Source organism: Erythranthe guttata, chromosome 11 (assembly GCF_056151865.1).
Source record: "Erythranthe guttata isolate IM_541 chromosome 11, IM_541, whole genome shotgun sequence".
NCBI classification, from domain to species: Eukaryota; Viridiplantae; Streptophyta; class Magnoliopsida; order Lamiales; family Phrymaceae; genus Erythranthe; species Erythranthe guttata.
This window is the reverse complement of record NC_142543.1, coordinates 726,559-744,835: the sequence shown is the minus strand read 5'-3', so window position 1 is coordinate 744,835 and position 18,277 is coordinate 726,559. Positions and strand designations below refer to the sequence as shown.

Here is an 18,277-nt window from a genome sequence, read left to right as displayed (position 1 = left end):
TATACAAGAATGTGGGTTTACTCAATGCACCTATACAGGTAGCTGCGAGTTCCGTTATTACAATTTTTATTTTTTTTACTATTTTCTTGAAATATTTTAAAAAAGGGTAGGAAAGTGGATAAAGAATGTGAACTAGTTTAGAAGATAAGCATATTATGAATGAATGAATATGTGATGAGTCAAAAGTCACACACAAAATAAAACACTTGTCAATTTGTTTTAAGCCACAAAAAGTGTTGGCCACAATTGAAGCCTCTATAATAATAATTCATTGTCATATATAAATTATAATAATAAGGTTTTAGTGAAGTATGACTCGTTTCCATTTTCCTCACTCAATTCATTTAATAAAGGCAAAATGATTGCTTCCAAGGGTATTATGGACCATTAATTCCTTATTACTTTTTTTTTTTTTTTTTGCCAATAAAGAAAAGGTTAAAAAGTAGTGTGACGTTTAAGGGATTGTTTGGTTAGAGGAATGTGAAACAAAATCTCCAATTTGCGCCTGTTTCGAAAAAAATTTGGAACTTTTTTTTCGTTCTGATTTCCAAAATTCTGATTTTCCGATTGGAGTTGTATTTTTGAGTGGGCTAAAGTAAATAATAATTGGGCCTATGGAATGCATATTGAAATGTAATCTATTTATAAGTCCAGGCCCATGCAAATATATGTTAGATATTGAGGCATGATAAGTATTTAGATGGGCATACATGTCACAAGTTTTCCGAAACTCCGCTTATAACGATTCTTCATAAACTCACGAAAAAAATTAGAAATTTTCCGAAAAATTTAATAGCGATCCCCGTTCACGAAAAAATGAGAAACTGACAATCTGGCGGAAATTATAGTTTTCACCCCTCAAGTTTGCACCAATTACACATATGGTCCCTCATGTTCACAAAAAAACACATTTAGTCCCTCATGTTTCAACTATATAACACTTTTGGTCATTTTCGTGAATTTACTGTTAGTTCGTCAGTGAAGGCAGTGGTGAGCACACGTTTGATTCCGTTAGTACTAACGGAAAATTGACGAAAAAGACTACACGTGTTGAATTTTTTAAACATAATGGATTAAATGTGATTTTTGAGAACTTAGTGGATCAAATGTGAAATTAGTGAAAACTTGAGGGGTAAAAAATATAATTTTCCGTACAATCTGAATTCACTGAAAACAGAGATGTCTGTAATAAACTATGCATCCAACAATGGCTTCCTCTTATCAACAATGGCTTCTTCTTCTTCATCTTCACTTAATTCACACACCGGTTTGTACTTATAAAACCACGCACACGTGACATAGTAAAAAAAATTAACCACCTGCAAACCGGTCACGAGCCAGTAATAATTCTCCAACCGGCCCCGGTTCAAATTCCGGTCCGGCAACCAATTCCCCCTCTCGCCCGAATACTTGTGCACCAACGAAACCACCAGCGTGCTCACATAACTCCCCATCGCAATCGCTATCCAGTACAGCGCCGCCGCCGTGCTCCTCATACTCTCCGGCGACTGATCGTACAGAAACTCCAGATGCCCCACCGCCATAAAAACCTCCGCCAATCCGTGCAGGAAATACTGCGGCACCAACCAGAACACACTAATCGGAATAATTTCCGCCGGATGATCGAGTAAATTGAAAGCCCTAGCCACCGATTTCCGCCTGATCTCGACGAGCGCCGACGCCACGGTGGCGAAGATGCTGATTCCGAATCCGATCCCCATCCTCTGTAGGCACGTGATTCCGGCGGGATTCTTCGTGAAGGAGCGGGCGAACGGGACGAAGAGGCGCTCGTACAGCGGTAGGAATGTTAGGACTGTTAGGGTTGTGAAGATCGGCATTGTCGCCGGCGGGATCTGGAACTCCGGCGAGAGATGCCGGTCCATGCTTCTGGCTTGTACGATTGTGAAGCTTCCGATGTGGGAGTGTGACGCCACTAACAGTATCGCCGCCGCCCAAATCGGCAGCATTCGTATGATGGTTTTGAGCTCTTCTACTCTGTGTACGGTTGCTAATCTCCATAGATTTGGTTCGTTGGATGATCCATCTTTCATGTCCGATTGCGATACCACAGCCGCACGATCGAGACACCTTTCCGGAAATCAAAACAAAAAACTCGATTAGTACTCAACTTCGAATTTCATTTGCTAGCATAAAGTCCGATTCGATCGAAAGTCAAAGGCAAATAGACCCCAAGGAGCATCACTCGCGAATGTGACTCTCGATTATTTAAGTTGAAACGCATAAATGCCCTTCGAATCGGTGTTCGTCACCACCTATACTTAGTGCAATTGTCAAAACAAGAACGAAAACCTCGTGATATTTTTATTAGCTTAAAGTCCGATTCGATCGAATGTTTAAGGTAAGTAGAACCCGAGGAGGTCAATGTGTAACCCACTCGTGAAATTTGCGACTCTCGATTATTAAGTTCAAATGACATAAATGCCCTTCGATAACTAACAAAATGCTCTTTGGAGAGATTGTGAAAGTGTTGTTTATATAGGGATAGTGAACTAAAGAAATGTATTATATGAAGATTTAGAGTAAATTACAATTGGCCCAATCTCATTGAGGTAAAGTGTAACTAAAAGACCCCTTCATTTTGAGATTTTACATCCAGCCCATTGTAGTTTGTAAAATTCTTACATCCACCCCAACAAAAGGGTGTTAATGTAAAAAATCTACAGATTACAGGGGTGGATGTAATTATGAAAACATGATGGACTTTTTTGTAATTTACCTGAAGATTTATGCTAACAATAAGATACTTCTCTAGCAATAAAAAGAGCATAGCTTACTTGAACTGATTCGAGTGGAGGAGCCTCCCATTGGTGGAGATATTAGCATCAAGCTCTTTGTTCCGATACAATGCGGTCGAATCATTCGGCGGCAAAACGATCTTTCTCTTTCGAACGGCCGCAACAATCACTTGCGTGACTCTCACGAAAGGGCTACCCCCCGGTTTAACTTTCTTGTAGAGTGAGGAACCGAGAACGAAAACGACGAGAGATAAGGCCATCGCGATCGTGGGGATCCCTAGGCCCCACCCCCAACCGACATTGTCTTGGATGTAAACGACGACCGTTAGAGCTAAGAGCGAGGCGACCGCCATGCAGAAGTAGTACCAATTGAAGAAGTTCCAACTTCTTGATTCGGTTTTCGATTTCGTCATTTCGAATTGGTCGGCTGCGAACGTGACGACGCATGGCCTAATGCCGCCGGTTCCTAGAGAAGTTAGGAGGAGGGCAGTGTATAGGACCCACAGTTGCGTCTTCGTGGCGGCGGTGCAGTTTTCTTGAGTCGGACACGGTGGAGGGCGGAGGTCCGGCATTGTTGCCGATATTGTAATTGTAATCATCCCCTACCAAAAAAAAAAAAGAGAAAAATAATATTACTTAAAAAAAAAACGGTCGTTGGGGGGCCACGGCCTCCCCTATATTGATTGAGAGAGGAATTGGAGACGGACCAAGATGTAGATAATGGAACCGGCGATGATGGTCCAAAACCGACCGGCGAAGGAGTCGGCGATGAAAGCACCGATGAGCGGCGTAAAGCTCGAAGTTCCGGCGAAGTTTGTGAGAGTGTTTGATGCTTCGACAAGTGGCAGATTCAGCACTTGAGTTAGGTATGTTATCATGTTGGCGTGAAAACCGGAGGCTGCGAATCTGTCGCATACTTCATTTGCTGTAACAACAAATTTTTCATTGATGCAGCAGTTGCTAATTAATTTTTTTTTTTTCAATTTATCATGTAGATTGCATTCATTACTACATGCTCATATTATATCAGAAGTAAATAGAAAAATATACCAACAAAATTTAAAAATAAATAAAGAAAGAAAGAAAGAAAGAAAACATATGACAGCTGCTCATATATTAATTAATAGTTGCATCCTAAGAAAATGATACACACACACACACACACACACACACACACACATATATAGAGAGAGAAACTAGGAAATCTTAGGTATTTCCGAAGACGAAATCGATCGAAAAGTCGACTAATTTCGATTAAAACTCGGATTAGTAAATATTGAGATGATGGAAAATCTTACCAACTTCATTAAATTATTAACTCTCAATGTGCTAATACAAAGAGATATTAGTTAACTGTAGATTAAATTAATCCATGATTAACATTTAACATCCCTGTATATTAATATTTATGTGCAACTTATCTACATTCATGAAACATCAAGTTCATTTAGTAACCAGAAAATTTAAAAATGAGAGAGAGAGAGAGAGAGAGAGAGAGAGAGAGAGAGAGAGAGAGAGAGAGAGAGAGAGAGAGAGAGAGAGAGAGAGAGAGAGAGAGAGAGAGAGAGAGAGAGAGAGAGTTACCAAGAATGAATGGCATTGTTCTAACACCACCAAGCTGCTTAAGTTGGACAACTTCATCTTGTTTCTTTCCCTCCTCATCTCCATTTTCAGACATTTTTGTCTCTAAATTATCAGCCTTCTCCATAATATATTCTAAAGTGTGTTGCAACATATATACAAGAACTCTTTGTATTTATAACCAGTAGATGGGCTGTAATAAATTAGTATTAATCTATAAATTCCTTATTCTGGCAGAAGACAAATGTGATTGGTGGGGACAAAGAAAAGAAAATAAAAAGAAGTTGATTTAATTTGCATGTGATCCTTTGTCTCTATTAAAATATAAATCGGTGAACTCTATTTACTCAGCTTGTCTTCTTCTTAATAAGTGCCTCCTCATTTTCTACCAATATTTCTCCAGTTTTGCTTTATAACTGAAATAAATAAAAAAATCAGATTATTCAGTCCTGATATTGTGTATATATATATATATATATATTGGAAATTATTTTATACATACCTTTTATTTAATTATTTGTGGAGCTTATGTGTCCATTAAGATTATGGGTGGTAAACAAGCTGAGCCGACTTGAAAAAAACTCGAACTCGAACTTTGTTTTAGTTGTTCGTGAACTCACGAGCCGGCTCGCGAGCCTTCCTTTATATATATATATATATATTTCATTATTATTTTGTAATTTTTTTATGTAATAATAGAAATAATTTTTAATAATTCAAAAAAATCAAAATGAGCTTCGACTCGAGTTCGAGCTCGTCAAAATCTCGAACAGAAAAAAAGTACTCGATGAGCGAGTTCGAGCTCGGATCTGTCAAAACAGCCGAGCTCGGCTCATTCACACCCCTTCTGCTTGATGGTATCTGTGTAATTAGTACGTTAATTAGAGAAAGAAAATGTATATATATATGGTAGATGGTATGAGAGGGTATGAGAGAAAATTGCTGGATTTGCTGACGTACTTGCTTACGTCAAAACTCACAAATGATTGGGGGAGGGGGGGGATTGGGGGTCTGAATTCTGATAAGTAATAACAACAGTACAAGAAACATATCTTCTGTATGGATACAAATATATATATATATATATATTTTATTTTCTTACTTTAATTTGTCCCCACTCTCCCTAAACTCATGAATGCTATTTGTTTTCTTTTCATCTTACACATTAGGGAATAAACCTAGTGTAGTCAGTGTATATCACCACATACCGCGATATGTATCGTGATACAATACGATTTTTGTGGAAACGATACATCTAAGCATATGTATCAATCGTAATCAAATACTGATAAATATCGTTCCATATCGCGATCTGATACGATACGGTATTTACGACAGTTGTTTTGGGGGTGATTTGTCGATATTTGGCATATTTAAGGGTGATTTGTGCGATTTTCAGCACAGTTTGGGGTGATTTGTCAATATTCGACATATTTAGGGGTGATTTGTGCGATTTTTAGCACAAATTGTGGTGATTTGTGCGCTTTTCAGCACATTCGGTATATTGAGGGGTGATTTGTGCGATTTTCAGCACAATTTTGGGTGATTTGTCAATATTCGGTATATTTAGAGGTGATTTGTGCGATTTCAGCACAATTTGGGGTGCTTTGTGCGATTTTCAGCACAATTTGGGTGATTTCTGAGATTTTCATCACAATTTGGGGTGATTTGTCAATATTCGGCATATTTAGGGGTGATTTGTGCGATTTCAGCACAATTTGGGGGTGATTTATGCGATTTTCAGTACATTTGGGCGTTTTGCGCGATTTTCAGCACATTTTTTTTTACAACTGTGTTTTTTTTTTTTTCAATCAAGGCAAAGCCAAAAAAGAAAATGCTTCAAATAAATTTTATTGTTCTCCCAATCACTAACAAGAAGGAATAAGGAAATTAAGCTTCAACAGATGTAATAAAATAAAAACAACAGGCATATCAACTCCATAATCGAAAAATAATCGAAACCTTAATACGTAAACTCGTAAAGTACCTGGAGAAAATTATGCACCAAGTCCACACAGTGTACACATCCATTCTTGATCACTAAATGAAAGCAGTCCACAATTGCTCAGATCCAAATTACCTCAGTAACAAAAAATAATCGAAACAAGAACATTCGAAAAAAAAAAAAAAAAAAAATTCAATGTCGAACTATATTCTGACAGAATACCGGCCGGCACCAACAACAGAAACGGGACCCACCAGTTTTTTCTTAAAACTAAAAATTTCAGCTAATACTAAACCATAACAGAAATTTTCCGAATTTATTTTATTTTTTCTCAGTTGAAATCCCTTAGCCGTTTCTTGAGCATATCCATCGACTTCTTTCTCGCACTCTGCTTCGACGCTCTGTTCGAAAGGCTACCAAAAAGCCCGTCAGCCGAATCTTTATACTTCTCACAAATCGTAGCCACTTTTTTATAATCCAAAGTATTGTAATTCCTCTCCCTTATAACAGGGTTCATAAAATTCTCAGGTTGACTACTCATCAAAAGGTTAATCAACTGCCTCGCTTCTATCAAACACCCTCGGAAGCTTCCATCTTTGTATATCTCATTCAACCCCGTCGAATGGAATCTCTCGTCAGCAAAAGTTTCCAACGCCTTCAAATCAAGATTGATACTCGTCACAGCATTCACGTTAAACCTCTTGATACTATCACTCAGAAATGTCCCCATAATGGAGTTCGATATATGGTCTAAAGCACCGCTCCCGACTTTATACAGAGCATCCAAGGGCAAGATTTGCTGAGCTGTCGACAGAACTGTGTCGAGATATATTACAACCTCGTTTATATAATCGTTCCCGTGCTGAGCTGTCTCGTCGGATGTCCAATTCACGTTTTCTGTTAGTGACATAAATTCGTCTAATTTGGAATTCACTAGACTCAATAGAGCAAGATAAGCAGCATCTCTCGAAGTTTTTAAGACGATCTTGGCCGTTAATCCAATTTGAGGCCTGTCGATCGATCTCACGGGAATCCCGCATTGTTGGGCGGCATGCTGGAGGAAATAGTCACAAGCCCGCTCCAAAACGGAGATATTGGCGGCAATTTGCATCGCCTGAGAAACTCCTATTGTTCCATTGTGAATCGTATTGAGTATGACCTCATTCAAGACATCGATCAAAAGCTTGTCCAAATACTTTCGGACGAAATCGAAGTAATTCATGTTGGACCCGTAAGATAGATAGTTGACCGAATCCTTAATAAACGAGCGTACAATGCGACAGCTGTCGGGCACCATGCTAGAGAAAGGGGCAATATAGGGAAAAGCCGGCATTATATCCGAAGTTTGGAGATGGAACAGGAGCACGTTCGACTGATAATCTGACTCCTTTTTCATCACCATTTGCTCGCAAGTGTCATTACTTAAAATATCCGTAATTTGCTGACGGCACTCTGCTAAGAGAAGCTCGTGATATTTCTCTCGGCTGCTGTTCAAAGTTTCGAGAATTGTGCCCACTTCGTAACCGTACTGTCTTAACGTTGTACCGAAGAGAGTCACGTAGTCCTTAACCAAGAGAAGATGGCTAGCTGCATCCATGTGAGAGAATTGCTCCTCCAAGACTGCGGTTAGTTTCGCGCCAGCTGTCTCCCACATTGTCTCGAGCTCTGTCGGCGAAAGAAGACCCCCAGCTGTCCTCAAAACCCGATCCTCAACGATAAAATAACCCGCAATATGAGCTAAAAAGGTTTGATGGGATTCCAGGAATGGATGTGCAGATGATATCTGTAAATCAGATTTGAGCTGCAGAAACCGATTCTTGTAATAATAGTCACGAAATTGTTCGGGAATTCCGAGACAGTTGTGAATGTGGTAGGCTCGGTAAAGAGGGGTGAGGTCGAATTTTAGGACAGAGTTTTCATCGATCTCTTCGACATCTAATGTGTAGGTGCAGTCTTCTAACCCCAAACAGCTCTGTTCTTCGGCTTTTCGCTGACGAGACAGCATTTCCTCGTCTCTCTGACGAGCGGACGAAGAATATCCGATAGCAGTTTGTCCGATATCTTTCGCAGCACTCCTTATATGAACCAACCATTCATTAACTTCACTACAAACCTTCTTCTTGATATGCGATTTAAGTAACGGTATTCGTTTCTCTATCATCATTTTAACCGTCTTAACAGGAACATTCTGCATGTAAGTTCTCTCGATCAAATCGACCGCTTTCAAAGCCGGATAAAATCGACCTTCGGAAACGTGAATATTGCACTTGACACAAAGATCCAAGATCTGGACACAGTTTTTCGACATTTTAATAGCTTCCGTAACATTCGTCTTGATCGAGTAAGATTCTAGAAGCTCTTCAAGTTTCATGAGTAAGGAACTCCCGACTTGTTGCAGCCTGTAATTATCGCTCGAGAGCTCGCTTTTGAGCTCTTCGGCATCCACAAGGACCCCACGCAGCTCATCTACAGCTACGATGAATTCTTCGTAGTGGAGCTTGCAAAGCTCTTCGATCTCAACTTCTTTCTTTCTAACTAAGTTTTTAAGCTGCTGCAAAAGGGATTCGGGTTTGCCCGTCTCGAATGAAAGCCTGACCATCGGGCCTAAATCTTCGCCATTACTGACCATAGTTGCGAGAACCGAATCCTCGCCTGTGTCGCCATTTTCCGTCACGATTCTCTTCTTGGTTTTCGAGGTCATATTTGGAATTCTTTTTTTGTCGAAAATCCCTGTCTAAATTAGAACCCATACAATCAATGAGTTTTTACAGTAACATTACAGGATCACACTGAAATTCTTGATAATGAAAACAAACAAAAAAAAAGCAGAGCAAGTCGAGAGAGAGAGAGAGAGAGAGAACAGAGCATATAATTATTTCAACAGCATATTCGGTTTCATCTCTAACAGTGACAACAATAAGCAAAGCAAAAGGGCAAAACGGGAAGTCACTAATCATACACACACAATTCCAGTTTGAGATCTATTTCCTTTACAAGATTCTGGCAAAATTAATTTCCAAAACTAGGGTTGGGCGATCACAGTCGAAGCAAAAAGGGGGTTTCACAAAATGAGTTAGATTTCCATCAATTAAAGCATAGAAATAGAAATAGAAATACAAAAGATTAGCCCTTTTTACCTTAAACGAAGCAAATCAACAAACGAATCCAATAATTCGCCTTCCGTAGAAACGTTTTTTTTCTTGGGTTTTTCTTCTCGTCGGAGAATCCAACGCCCAATTCTTGTCGATATTGTTTATGTGTGTGTGTGTGTGTGTGTGTGTGTGTGTGTGTGATATTAATACTGAGCCGGAGTTTCCATTATTGGGCGATGATGGCGTACAGGGGTCTATTTGTAATAATTAAATTAGGGGAAAAAAACATTCTCACTTGGAAGCAAAGACAACAGTCCCAAATGTTTTCTATGATGCAAACATTTTGGTTTAATTTTGTTGTTTCTAATTTTTTATAGGGTAAATTACACCCACACCCCTGAGGTATGCTTAAATAACTGTAAGGTCCCTGTGGTATCAATAATTACACTCACCCCTGAAAGGTAGTTAAAAACTCTAACGGGATAATGCATTTGATACATTATTCCGATAGGGTTCTAATGGACTATTGGTTTCAGGAAGTGGTGAAGACAACAAAGAGTTATGGGTGATTTAAAAAATATTGGGGGAGCCATGTCACCCCATAACTCCCCATGACTCTATGTTATCTCCACAACTAGCTAAAAGTAATAGTCCATTAGAACCCTATCGGAATAATGTATCCAATGCATTATCCCGTTAAAGTTTTTAACTACCTTTCAGGGGGGTGAGTGTAATTATCGATACCACAGGGACCTTACAGTTATTTAAGCATACCTCAGGGGTGTGGGTGTAATTTACCTTTTTTTATATATTAAGGCCTCGTTTGGATCCGGAGATGAGTTATTATTAACTAAATAGTTGCACCCTATTTAATGTTTGAGAATTTGTTAACTAAATAGTTGTACTTTATTTAATGTTTAGTATTCTCAGTAATTTGTTCGGCCGACTCTTAAGTATTACGATAAATATGAGCACACTCTGAGGTAATGTCAAATAAATAAATAAACCCTTATGTTTTGATAATTACAACCATCTCCCTTAATTATGATTTTTTTACAAGATGATTATAATATATATCTCTTACTTGTAAATATCTGATTGTGGTGCATTATAAATTGCATTTTTGCATAAAACGAGTACAAACTAGATGAATATTTCACGAAACGTTGAAGATTATGTTGAATTTGTCGCAATAAAACTAAACGTGTAACAAGATTCATAGTCAAAGGGTATGGTTGGATTTACCAAACATGAAGAGTTTTTTTTGTAATTTGACTTTATCTCAGAAAGTGGCATCAATTTACCCGTAATAAATAAAATTAAAAAGTTTGAATTAAGAAAATAAAAATTGGAAAGTGGGCTTTTGATGATGAGAGCATTGACCCTATTGCCCTTCTTATTACGCATGGGCTTTTTGCCGCCGAAGCTTAATGGGCCGCAAAATTTCTTGGAAGCAAATTGGGAAAAATATACATCAATTTCACCCCCAAATTTGTATAAATTTCACATTCTTGGTCTATCATGTTCATAGAAAGTACATTTAATCCCTCATGTTTCAAAAATTCAATACTTTTAGTTATTTCCGTCAATTTTCCGTTCGTACTAACGCAACTAAGCATGTGCTCATGACCGCTTTAACAGACGTACTAATGATAAATTACCAAAAATGTTAAATTACTGAAACATGAAAGGCCAAATGTATATTTTATGAACATGAGGATCAAATGTGATCTCAGTGCAAACTTGAGGGGTGAAAAAATATGATTTATATATACATATATATTTTTTAAATAGTTCTTTCAAAAAAATATTATTATTATTAATAATAATAATAATAATAATAATAATAATAATAATAATAATAATAATAATAATAATAATAATAATAATAATAATAATAATAATAATAATAATAATAATAATAATAATAATAATAATAATAATAATAATAATAATAATAATAATAATAATAATGATAATAAAAGGGTAAATTACGAAAATCACCTGAACTTAGGTTAAATAACAAAAAATATCCCACCTATCAGTGATAACCAAAATCCCCATCTAATTAACTGTTGATCGAGTTTTGTAACAGAAAATGTGTACAATTTATTCTACCTTCTGTTAGACAGGTGAGAAATAAAAGAAAATATATGAAATTGTGTAAATTCTATTCATGAAATAAAAAAAATTCGTGAAAAGTCACACTATAGAGGGATTGGTGTAAGACCGAAACAAACTTCGGGAGATTTTTTATAATTACGAATAAGTGAGAGTATTTTTCGTTATTTAGCCTAAGTTTATGGGGTTTTTGTAATTTACCCTAAAAAATAGTAGGATTTGACCAAATTTGTTCAAAAAATGAAAGCAGATAATGACCTCATAATATATCCGAAACGGATAACAGAAAGCGGGAGCCAAACTGCCCTTCATATCTCTCTCTCTCCTCTTCTCACTCTCTCTCTCTCTCTCTCTCTCTCTCTCACACATTGACACACACACAAAAATGTCTGCAACTTCTTCATCACTCTCCACAATTCTCCCAACTCGAAACCCCAACCCCAAAATCCGATTCTCCGTTCCTCTTTCCTCCCCGATTTTTTCCCCCAAAAGCGAGCAGAAATGGAGCAGCACTCAGCTAACAGCTCTTTCGAGAAGAGATTTTTTGAACGGATCAGCAGTTTTGCTGCCATTAATCAACATTTCGAATCCTCCATCTTCACTAGCTAAAGAAGTTGAGGTCGGATCTTATCTCCCCGCTTCGTCTACCGACCCCTCTTTTGTCCTCTTCACCGCCACTTCTAAAGACACCCCTGCTCTGCGCGCAGGTAATTTACACACACACACACACACACACACACACACACACACACACACACACACACACACACACAGATATTATGAATTATTATATGCTAATTGGTTCAATTTTGTGGTTGCTAATGTTGATTCCACAGTTTAGTGAATAGTGGTTTATAGGGTTTTTCGATTGGGGGTTATGCTTGGTTCTTAAATCTTAATGTGGATTTTAGGGATTTAATTTTGCATTTTGCTGCTGTGGCCTTCAATTGGGGGAAATGGGAAGATAAAATCAAATCATCTCTAAGAAGGGAAGAATGAACGGTTTTTCGTAACACGTAAAATTTGGTTCCGAATCCGATTATTATTATTATTATTCAGAAGAGCAATTCTGATAGTTGTTATTCAACATAGCAATGAAGCTTGAGGGATTTATTATGTGTAGCTAATTCGACTCTATATAACTAACTGGCTTAGCTACTTCTGTGAAAGGTTTTAAAATTCGATAAATGTCTTCTCGTTGACATCGTAGAGAAACTTACGTAAACGTCAAAGATATAGTGAAGTAAAACAGAAATTAACATGATTAGAAGGTTCTACTCTTCTAAATTGTTGTGAGTGGTGTGTGACTCAGTTAACAAAGAGGTCCTTAATCCTATCTTTTTAAGTTTCTTGATTAGATCTTTGAAAAACTCTTAGATCACACCCGTAAACCTTATTTAGATGGCTGCCAAAAAAATAAATCAAATATTTGTTTCTGTATTACTTGTGTACTTTGTAACTTGTGTATATGCTTATGAAAGCTGTGAATCTAGTTTGTTTCAGGAAATGTACAGCCCTATAAGTTCATGCTGCCACCGACATGGAAACAGATGCGTATAGCCAACATACTATCCGGAAACTATTGCCAACCAAAGTGTGCAGAGCCATGGATAGAGGTCAAATTTGAAGACGAAAAACAGGGGAAAATTCAAGTTGTGGCTGCCCCTTTGATACGATTGACAAACAAACCTAATGCAAGAATCGAAGATATCGGTAGCCCAGAGAAACTCATTGCTTCTCTCGGTCCATTTGTCACTGGAAATACACTCGACCCTGATGAACTTCTTGAAACTTCTATTGAAAAACTTGGCGATCAAACGGTATGATTTTCTCTGATTTTTTATATACATGCTTCCTTTGCTTAGCCGTATTTCTTACATTTGATTTTTTTAATGTGAATGCAGTATTACAAATACGTGTTGGAGACGCCATTTGCTCTGACGGGAACACACAATATTGCAAAGGCAACAGCAAAAGGCAGCACGGTAATCCTCTTTGTCGCCAGTGCCAACGATAAGCAGTGGCAATCGTCGCAGAAAACTTTGCAGGCAATACTTGATTCCTTTCAAGTCTAGTAAAATCATTTTCAAGAAAACAGAATTCAAACCTAAACACACACCTTTTGCTTTTGGTCATATATTTTTTTTAATAATATGGATTAAAATTCACTGAACCCAGAATGTGTGTTCATTTTGTATGTCAATATTCCAATTACTGATTGCCAAGATAATTATTACGATGAATGAGTGAATTTATTTGAATGTTATTCGTTTTATGTATCTTTATCTATGTGTAAATATTTTCTGCGCGCTCGAAAGATCTACCGTCGTGGATTTTCCACAAGAAAGTTACAGCTGAATATAAAATCAAGGTAAAGATTTACAGACGAAGTTCATAAGAGCATCAGTCTACAGTACCTATTAGTCATTAATTATTACACAAGGTAAAATTATAAGTTAAAACATATGAGATCCAAAAGTGTCTCCGCTATCTACAAAAGCGACTCGGCATAAACATTTTCAACACTCAATTAGTCACTAGATGAGGGGCAGATCCCTTAAACGGAAGCATGCACGAGTATGTGACGTACTTCACACTGTCAACTAACACAACGACAAAAATTCGCGAGAGGGATTTCGTTCCTCCCATGACACCATCCACGTCAGCATCACCTGCCTCTCTAGGATCAACAAGCACAGAAACCACCATAGGAGGAGAGACGGAATTATTACCATTCAAGTTCTTATTCTGTGAGTTAGTTCCGGCGTGTTGTCTGGAAATATCGTACGAGGATTGAGGAAGTGGAATAGGAAGACCTCGAAGAATTCTTCTATTCATTCCCTTGCTCAGTCGAGTGGAGTTCTGTTTCTGCTCAGAAGTGTTTCTTGATGTAGTAGAAGCAGGGATTATGGCCCCCGGCGACACTTCAAACTGGAAAACTTCACTACACATGCCGGAGCTTAACATGGGACCTGAATATTAAGTACATAACGACAGTGTTATGCTTCTAGAGAGAGAGAAAATCGAGAACTCGTAAGAAAGAATTCGCACGTTGGGGGCAAGATTTCTTTACTGGAATCTGTAGTTCCATAACAGAAAAACGTTAAACACAAAAAACATGTAGCTAATTAGCATATGTTTAGGTTCCGAATATGTAATCTAACTAAGACTTCAACAAAACAATAATCTCTTTGTAAAAGCGGCCAAACTAATACTGTTACAGATACAAAGCTTGAGTTGCATGCAAACAGCCGTGCACAACGAACAACTGTTTCGTTTCCCGAAACCCGAACTATCTTACTTTCACAAGTAGTGTCATTATTCTTGCATTCAAGTAACTATACATATTTATATAAGCAAGCGAGAGCAGTTTTTGAAGCTTAAATCAAAACTTAACAAGGCAGAGACATTCATTTAACATATAGTCTATAGACGTATATATATATCACACGAGGAAGGACAATAATTACCAGAAAGGCCTTCACGGAACCATTGCTGAAGCACGCCATCAGTTGCTTTTGGCTGTCTACTATCCTTGTCTGCTGAGCCCGAACCAAGAGCCCTGAGATGGGGATGCCTAGCACCATTATTACCCACACCTGGAACAGTAAGACTTAAATCTCCAGGAACTGCCAAACCAGTCTCACCACTTCCCTTCCGATTTGACGACATGGATTTCTCACTTGCCAACACTGAATGGATAATCAAGTTCCCGTCTATCTTGACCATCTTATCATTCCTAGGGACATACAACGACGCGACAAGAGGTTCGCTCCCATTGCCCAGTCCACCAAAATCATCTGCGTTTGGCTTCGCTCCACTATCATGACCTACTCGACCACAATGTATACTACTTTCACTACTAAAATCACTTTTAACACCATCTTTCACACCATTCCCAGTCCCAGTCCCATTCAACATCAAAACCCTACCTCGATGGTTCTCGTGAAACCCACCTCCGACATAACTTTCTCCTCCGCCCATCAATGTCTCCCTCACTCCTCCATACCTCATATTGACTAGTGGAGCCAAGCCTCCAAATAACATAACGAAAAACAGCAAACCGAGGAAACTAACACCAGCAACTTTCTTCGTCTTTGGCCTATCTTTCTTCTTACTCTCTACCTTCTTGCTCACCTTCGGCACTTGTGCAGGCTGTTGTGGTAATCTCGGGATTGGCAGCAAAGGCACTTGAGATCCGTGTGGCTTCATCATATAAGGTGGAGCATATGGATTCCATGGATACATCATGGCTGGATGGGGGTACATTCCAGGAAGGGGCTGTGCCGCCACTGGTGGAGGAGGCTGTGGGACAGCACCACCAACCATTTGTTGTCGCAAAGTCGCATTTTCCGCCATGAAGTATGAAATCTTTGTATTTAGGTCTTGAATAGTCGAGTGCATCATTTTCACCTTGTCCTCTAACTCGTCTACGTAATGCTTCTTCCTCTGTCTCGATAATTGAGCACTCTCCCTATTCCTAATCAACCTGGCCTTCCTTTTCTCATCCTCTTCACTTATCCCCCCATTATCGTCGTTCTCGTTCTTATTGCTATCCTCTGAATTCAAGTTAGATTTTCTATACTTGTTAATCCTTGACTCTACGGTTTTATTGGGCAGATCATCTGAATCTTTTTTCCTTTTCAAAACAGAGGTTTTAACTTTGTTTTTGGGCGGCTCCTCTGACTTAATTTGATTAACAGCTCCAACCCTAATCGAATTTGGGGAAGAACTCACCGACCTGGTCACGCAATTATTCGAGTGCTCGGATACATTAGACCCGCAATTACCTGAACCCCGAGATTCTGGTGAAGCGCAATTTAATCCTTTTGTATCACCACCGCAATTATCGGAGTTCCCGCCATTTGATCCTTTCGATTCGGGCGACGGCACATTGAGATGGCCGGAAGTATGGTGCTGCTCCAACAAAGGTGACGTTGAATTCAGACCCCCCGAGCCATTGGAGCTGCGATCGCCAAGAAAATCGCCTTCTCCTGAAATATGACATAATTCCGAAGAAGTCGATTTATAAACGGCGTTAAATTGGTCGGCGTTCGGTTCGAATTGGGGGAAACTCGCGTTCTGCCCCGGCTGGGAATCGAAACCTATAATTTGTTCGGGGTTAAGGAGGCCGTCGATTCCGTCGTCGAAATTGAGATATAGATCGTCGAAGGAGTAATCGAAATCGAGGTCGTCGCCAAGGGCACCACCGGCGTTATCAATTAGGTCTTGAGAAAAGAAATCAGCATCAAAAGGTGGAACCGAGAGGCCGCAATCGTAATCAGCGGTTTGAGACGGCGGCTGATCGACGGAGACCGCGGTGGCGTCAGCCATTATTTCGGCCGGAAATAAAATGTGAGGAAATTGGAGAAAATTGATTTGGGGCAAAGAGACGGACTTTCTCAGGATCAGGAAGAGTGGGTCTAGGTTTAGGTGACGCGTTTTAAGCAAGCGTGTAATTGACGCATCTTCGTTTCACTAAGGGTATAGGTGGAAATTGGAAAAAAAAAACTCAATGGGTAAATTACGAAAAATCCCCTGAACTTAGGATAAATAATGAAAAACACCCCCACCTATCTGTAATAACCAAAATCCCCATGGATTAACTGTTGATCGAGTTTTTTAAAAGAAAATATGTACAGTCTATTATACTTTTTGTTAAATAGATGAGAAATAAAAGAAAATATGTGAAATTGTGTCAGTCTATTCCCTGAAATCAAAAAAAGTCCGTTAAAAGTCACATTGTAAGGGATTGGTGTAAAACGGAAACAAGCCTTAGGGAGTTTTTGATGATTACGAATAGGTGGAGGTGGTTTTTGTAATTTAATCTAAGTTTAGGAAATTTTCGTAATTTTCCTGATCAAATTTTGCTCAATTTAGATCCATATCTGACATTTTTCGATTTTAAAACAGTATTTCTGAAATAAGGTGTCTTATTTTTGGATTGGAAATAGAATATATTAGATCCTCTCATAATTTTTTAAAATACTTCTGAGAATTTTGATATTCTTAGAAAAACTACATAGTAAAAAAATAAAATCAAGATGTTAATTATGAATCAATATGTTCGTTTTTCAGTCTAACAATGAAGTTGATTTAAAAGGAAACTAAGTGACACATTTTCATCATACTTGCACTATGTGACTTATACTTGTTTATATTTATAATTACAAGTTCATAATAGTTAAAAGAATATGTGTATATATTTTTTTGTAATGAAAGAATTCGCAATCAAGTTATTAACTGAATAAATATATACTCTCGTATAATAGCTTGCAAACTGTACGAGAGACGTAAGAATCTGTATTTTCAATTTAACTAGAGGAGGTTAATATTATATTAAAAAAAAGGATAAATTACACCTAAAATCCTGAGGTATGCTAAAATAACTTTAAGATCCATGTAGTATCGATAATTACAATCACCCCTGAAAACATTGTTAGAAACCATAACCGTCTATTAGTTTCAGGCAGTGGCGGAGACAAGATAGAGCTAGGGAGTGACATGACTCTCCTAACATTTCTTATATCCTTATTATTTTACTATATAAGATTTATAAATTGTCTTCCATGGTAGAATCGGCCCCGCGCGAAACAAATATAGTGCATATCGGTTCTCAAGACATAAAATCTTGGCTCCGGTAATTGTTTCAGGGGTGTGACTTCAATTTCAATACCATATGGACCTTAAAGTTATTTTAGTATATATCAGGGTGTAGTTGCAATTTACCAAAAAAAACAATAGATTGGTGAGCGCGTGAAAGACAAACATCAAAAGATGCG

At 38.2% G+C, this 18,277-nt stretch overlaps 4 protein-coding genes across 5 annotated transcripts; 1 reads left to right on the top strand and 3 right to left on the bottom strand.

Moving 5' to 3' along the window:
* Positions 1-720: 720 nt before the first annotated feature.
* On the bottom strand, positions 721-4,748 carry LOC105976692 (protein NRT1/ PTR FAMILY 3.1). Its single transcript, XM_013001950.2, has 4 exons — positions 4,341-4,748; positions 3,464-3,681; positions 2,796-3,358; positions 721-2,088 (listed from the first exon to the last, which is right to left on the bottom strand). Exons 1-4 carry the CDS (start codon positions 4,489-4,491, stop codon positions 1,194-1,196), a joined length of 1,827 nt encoding a protein of 608 aa, XP_012857404.1. The 5' UTR covers positions 4,492-4,748; the 3' UTR covers positions 721-1,193.
* A 1,536-nt stretch (positions 4,749-6,284) lies between these two features.
* SEC15A (exocyst complex component sec15A) lies at positions 6,285-9,915 on the bottom strand. Of its 2 annotated transcripts, none has more exons than XM_013001954.2 (2): positions 9,420-9,915; positions 6,285-9,016 (listed from the first exon to the last, which is right to left on the bottom strand). In XM_013001954.2, exon 2 carries the CDS (start codon positions 8,981-8,983, stop codon positions 6,614-6,616), a length of 2,370 nt encoding a protein of 789 aa, XP_012857408.1. In that variant the 5' UTR covers positions 8,984-9,016; positions 9,420-9,915; the 3' UTR covers positions 6,285-6,613. The 2 variants fall into 2 exon arrangements, with proteins under 2 accessions (XP_012857408.1, XP_088681816.1); XM_088825690.1 differs by having other exon boundaries at positions 6,285-9,012; positions 9,420-9,710.
* A 1,832-nt stretch (positions 9,916-11,747) lies between these two features.
* On the top strand, positions 11,748-13,764 carry PPD6 (thylakoid lumenal protein (Mog1/PsbP/DUF1795-like photosystem II reaction center PsbP family protein)). The gene is made up of 3 exons (XM_013001895.2): positions 11,748-12,202; positions 12,999-13,315; positions 13,400-13,764. Exons 1-3 carry the CDS (start codon positions 11,881-11,883, stop codon positions 13,568-13,570), a joined length of 810 nt encoding a protein of 269 aa, XP_012857349.1. The 5' UTR covers positions 11,748-11,880; the 3' UTR covers positions 13,571-13,764.
* A 64-nt stretch (positions 13,765-13,828) lies between these two features.
* LOC105976641 (bZIP transcription factor 17) lies at positions 13,829-16,954 on the bottom strand. Its single transcript, XM_013001893.2, has 2 exons — positions 14,966-16,954; positions 13,829-14,467 (listed from the first exon to the last, which is right to left on the bottom strand). The coding sequence occupies exons 1-2, from the start codon at positions 16,827-16,829 to the stop codon at positions 14,022-14,024; spliced, it is 2,310 nt and encodes a 769-aa protein (XP_012857347.1). The 5' UTR covers positions 16,830-16,954; the 3' UTR covers positions 13,829-14,021.
* Between the last annotated feature and the right edge of the window lie 1,323 nt (positions 16,955-18,277).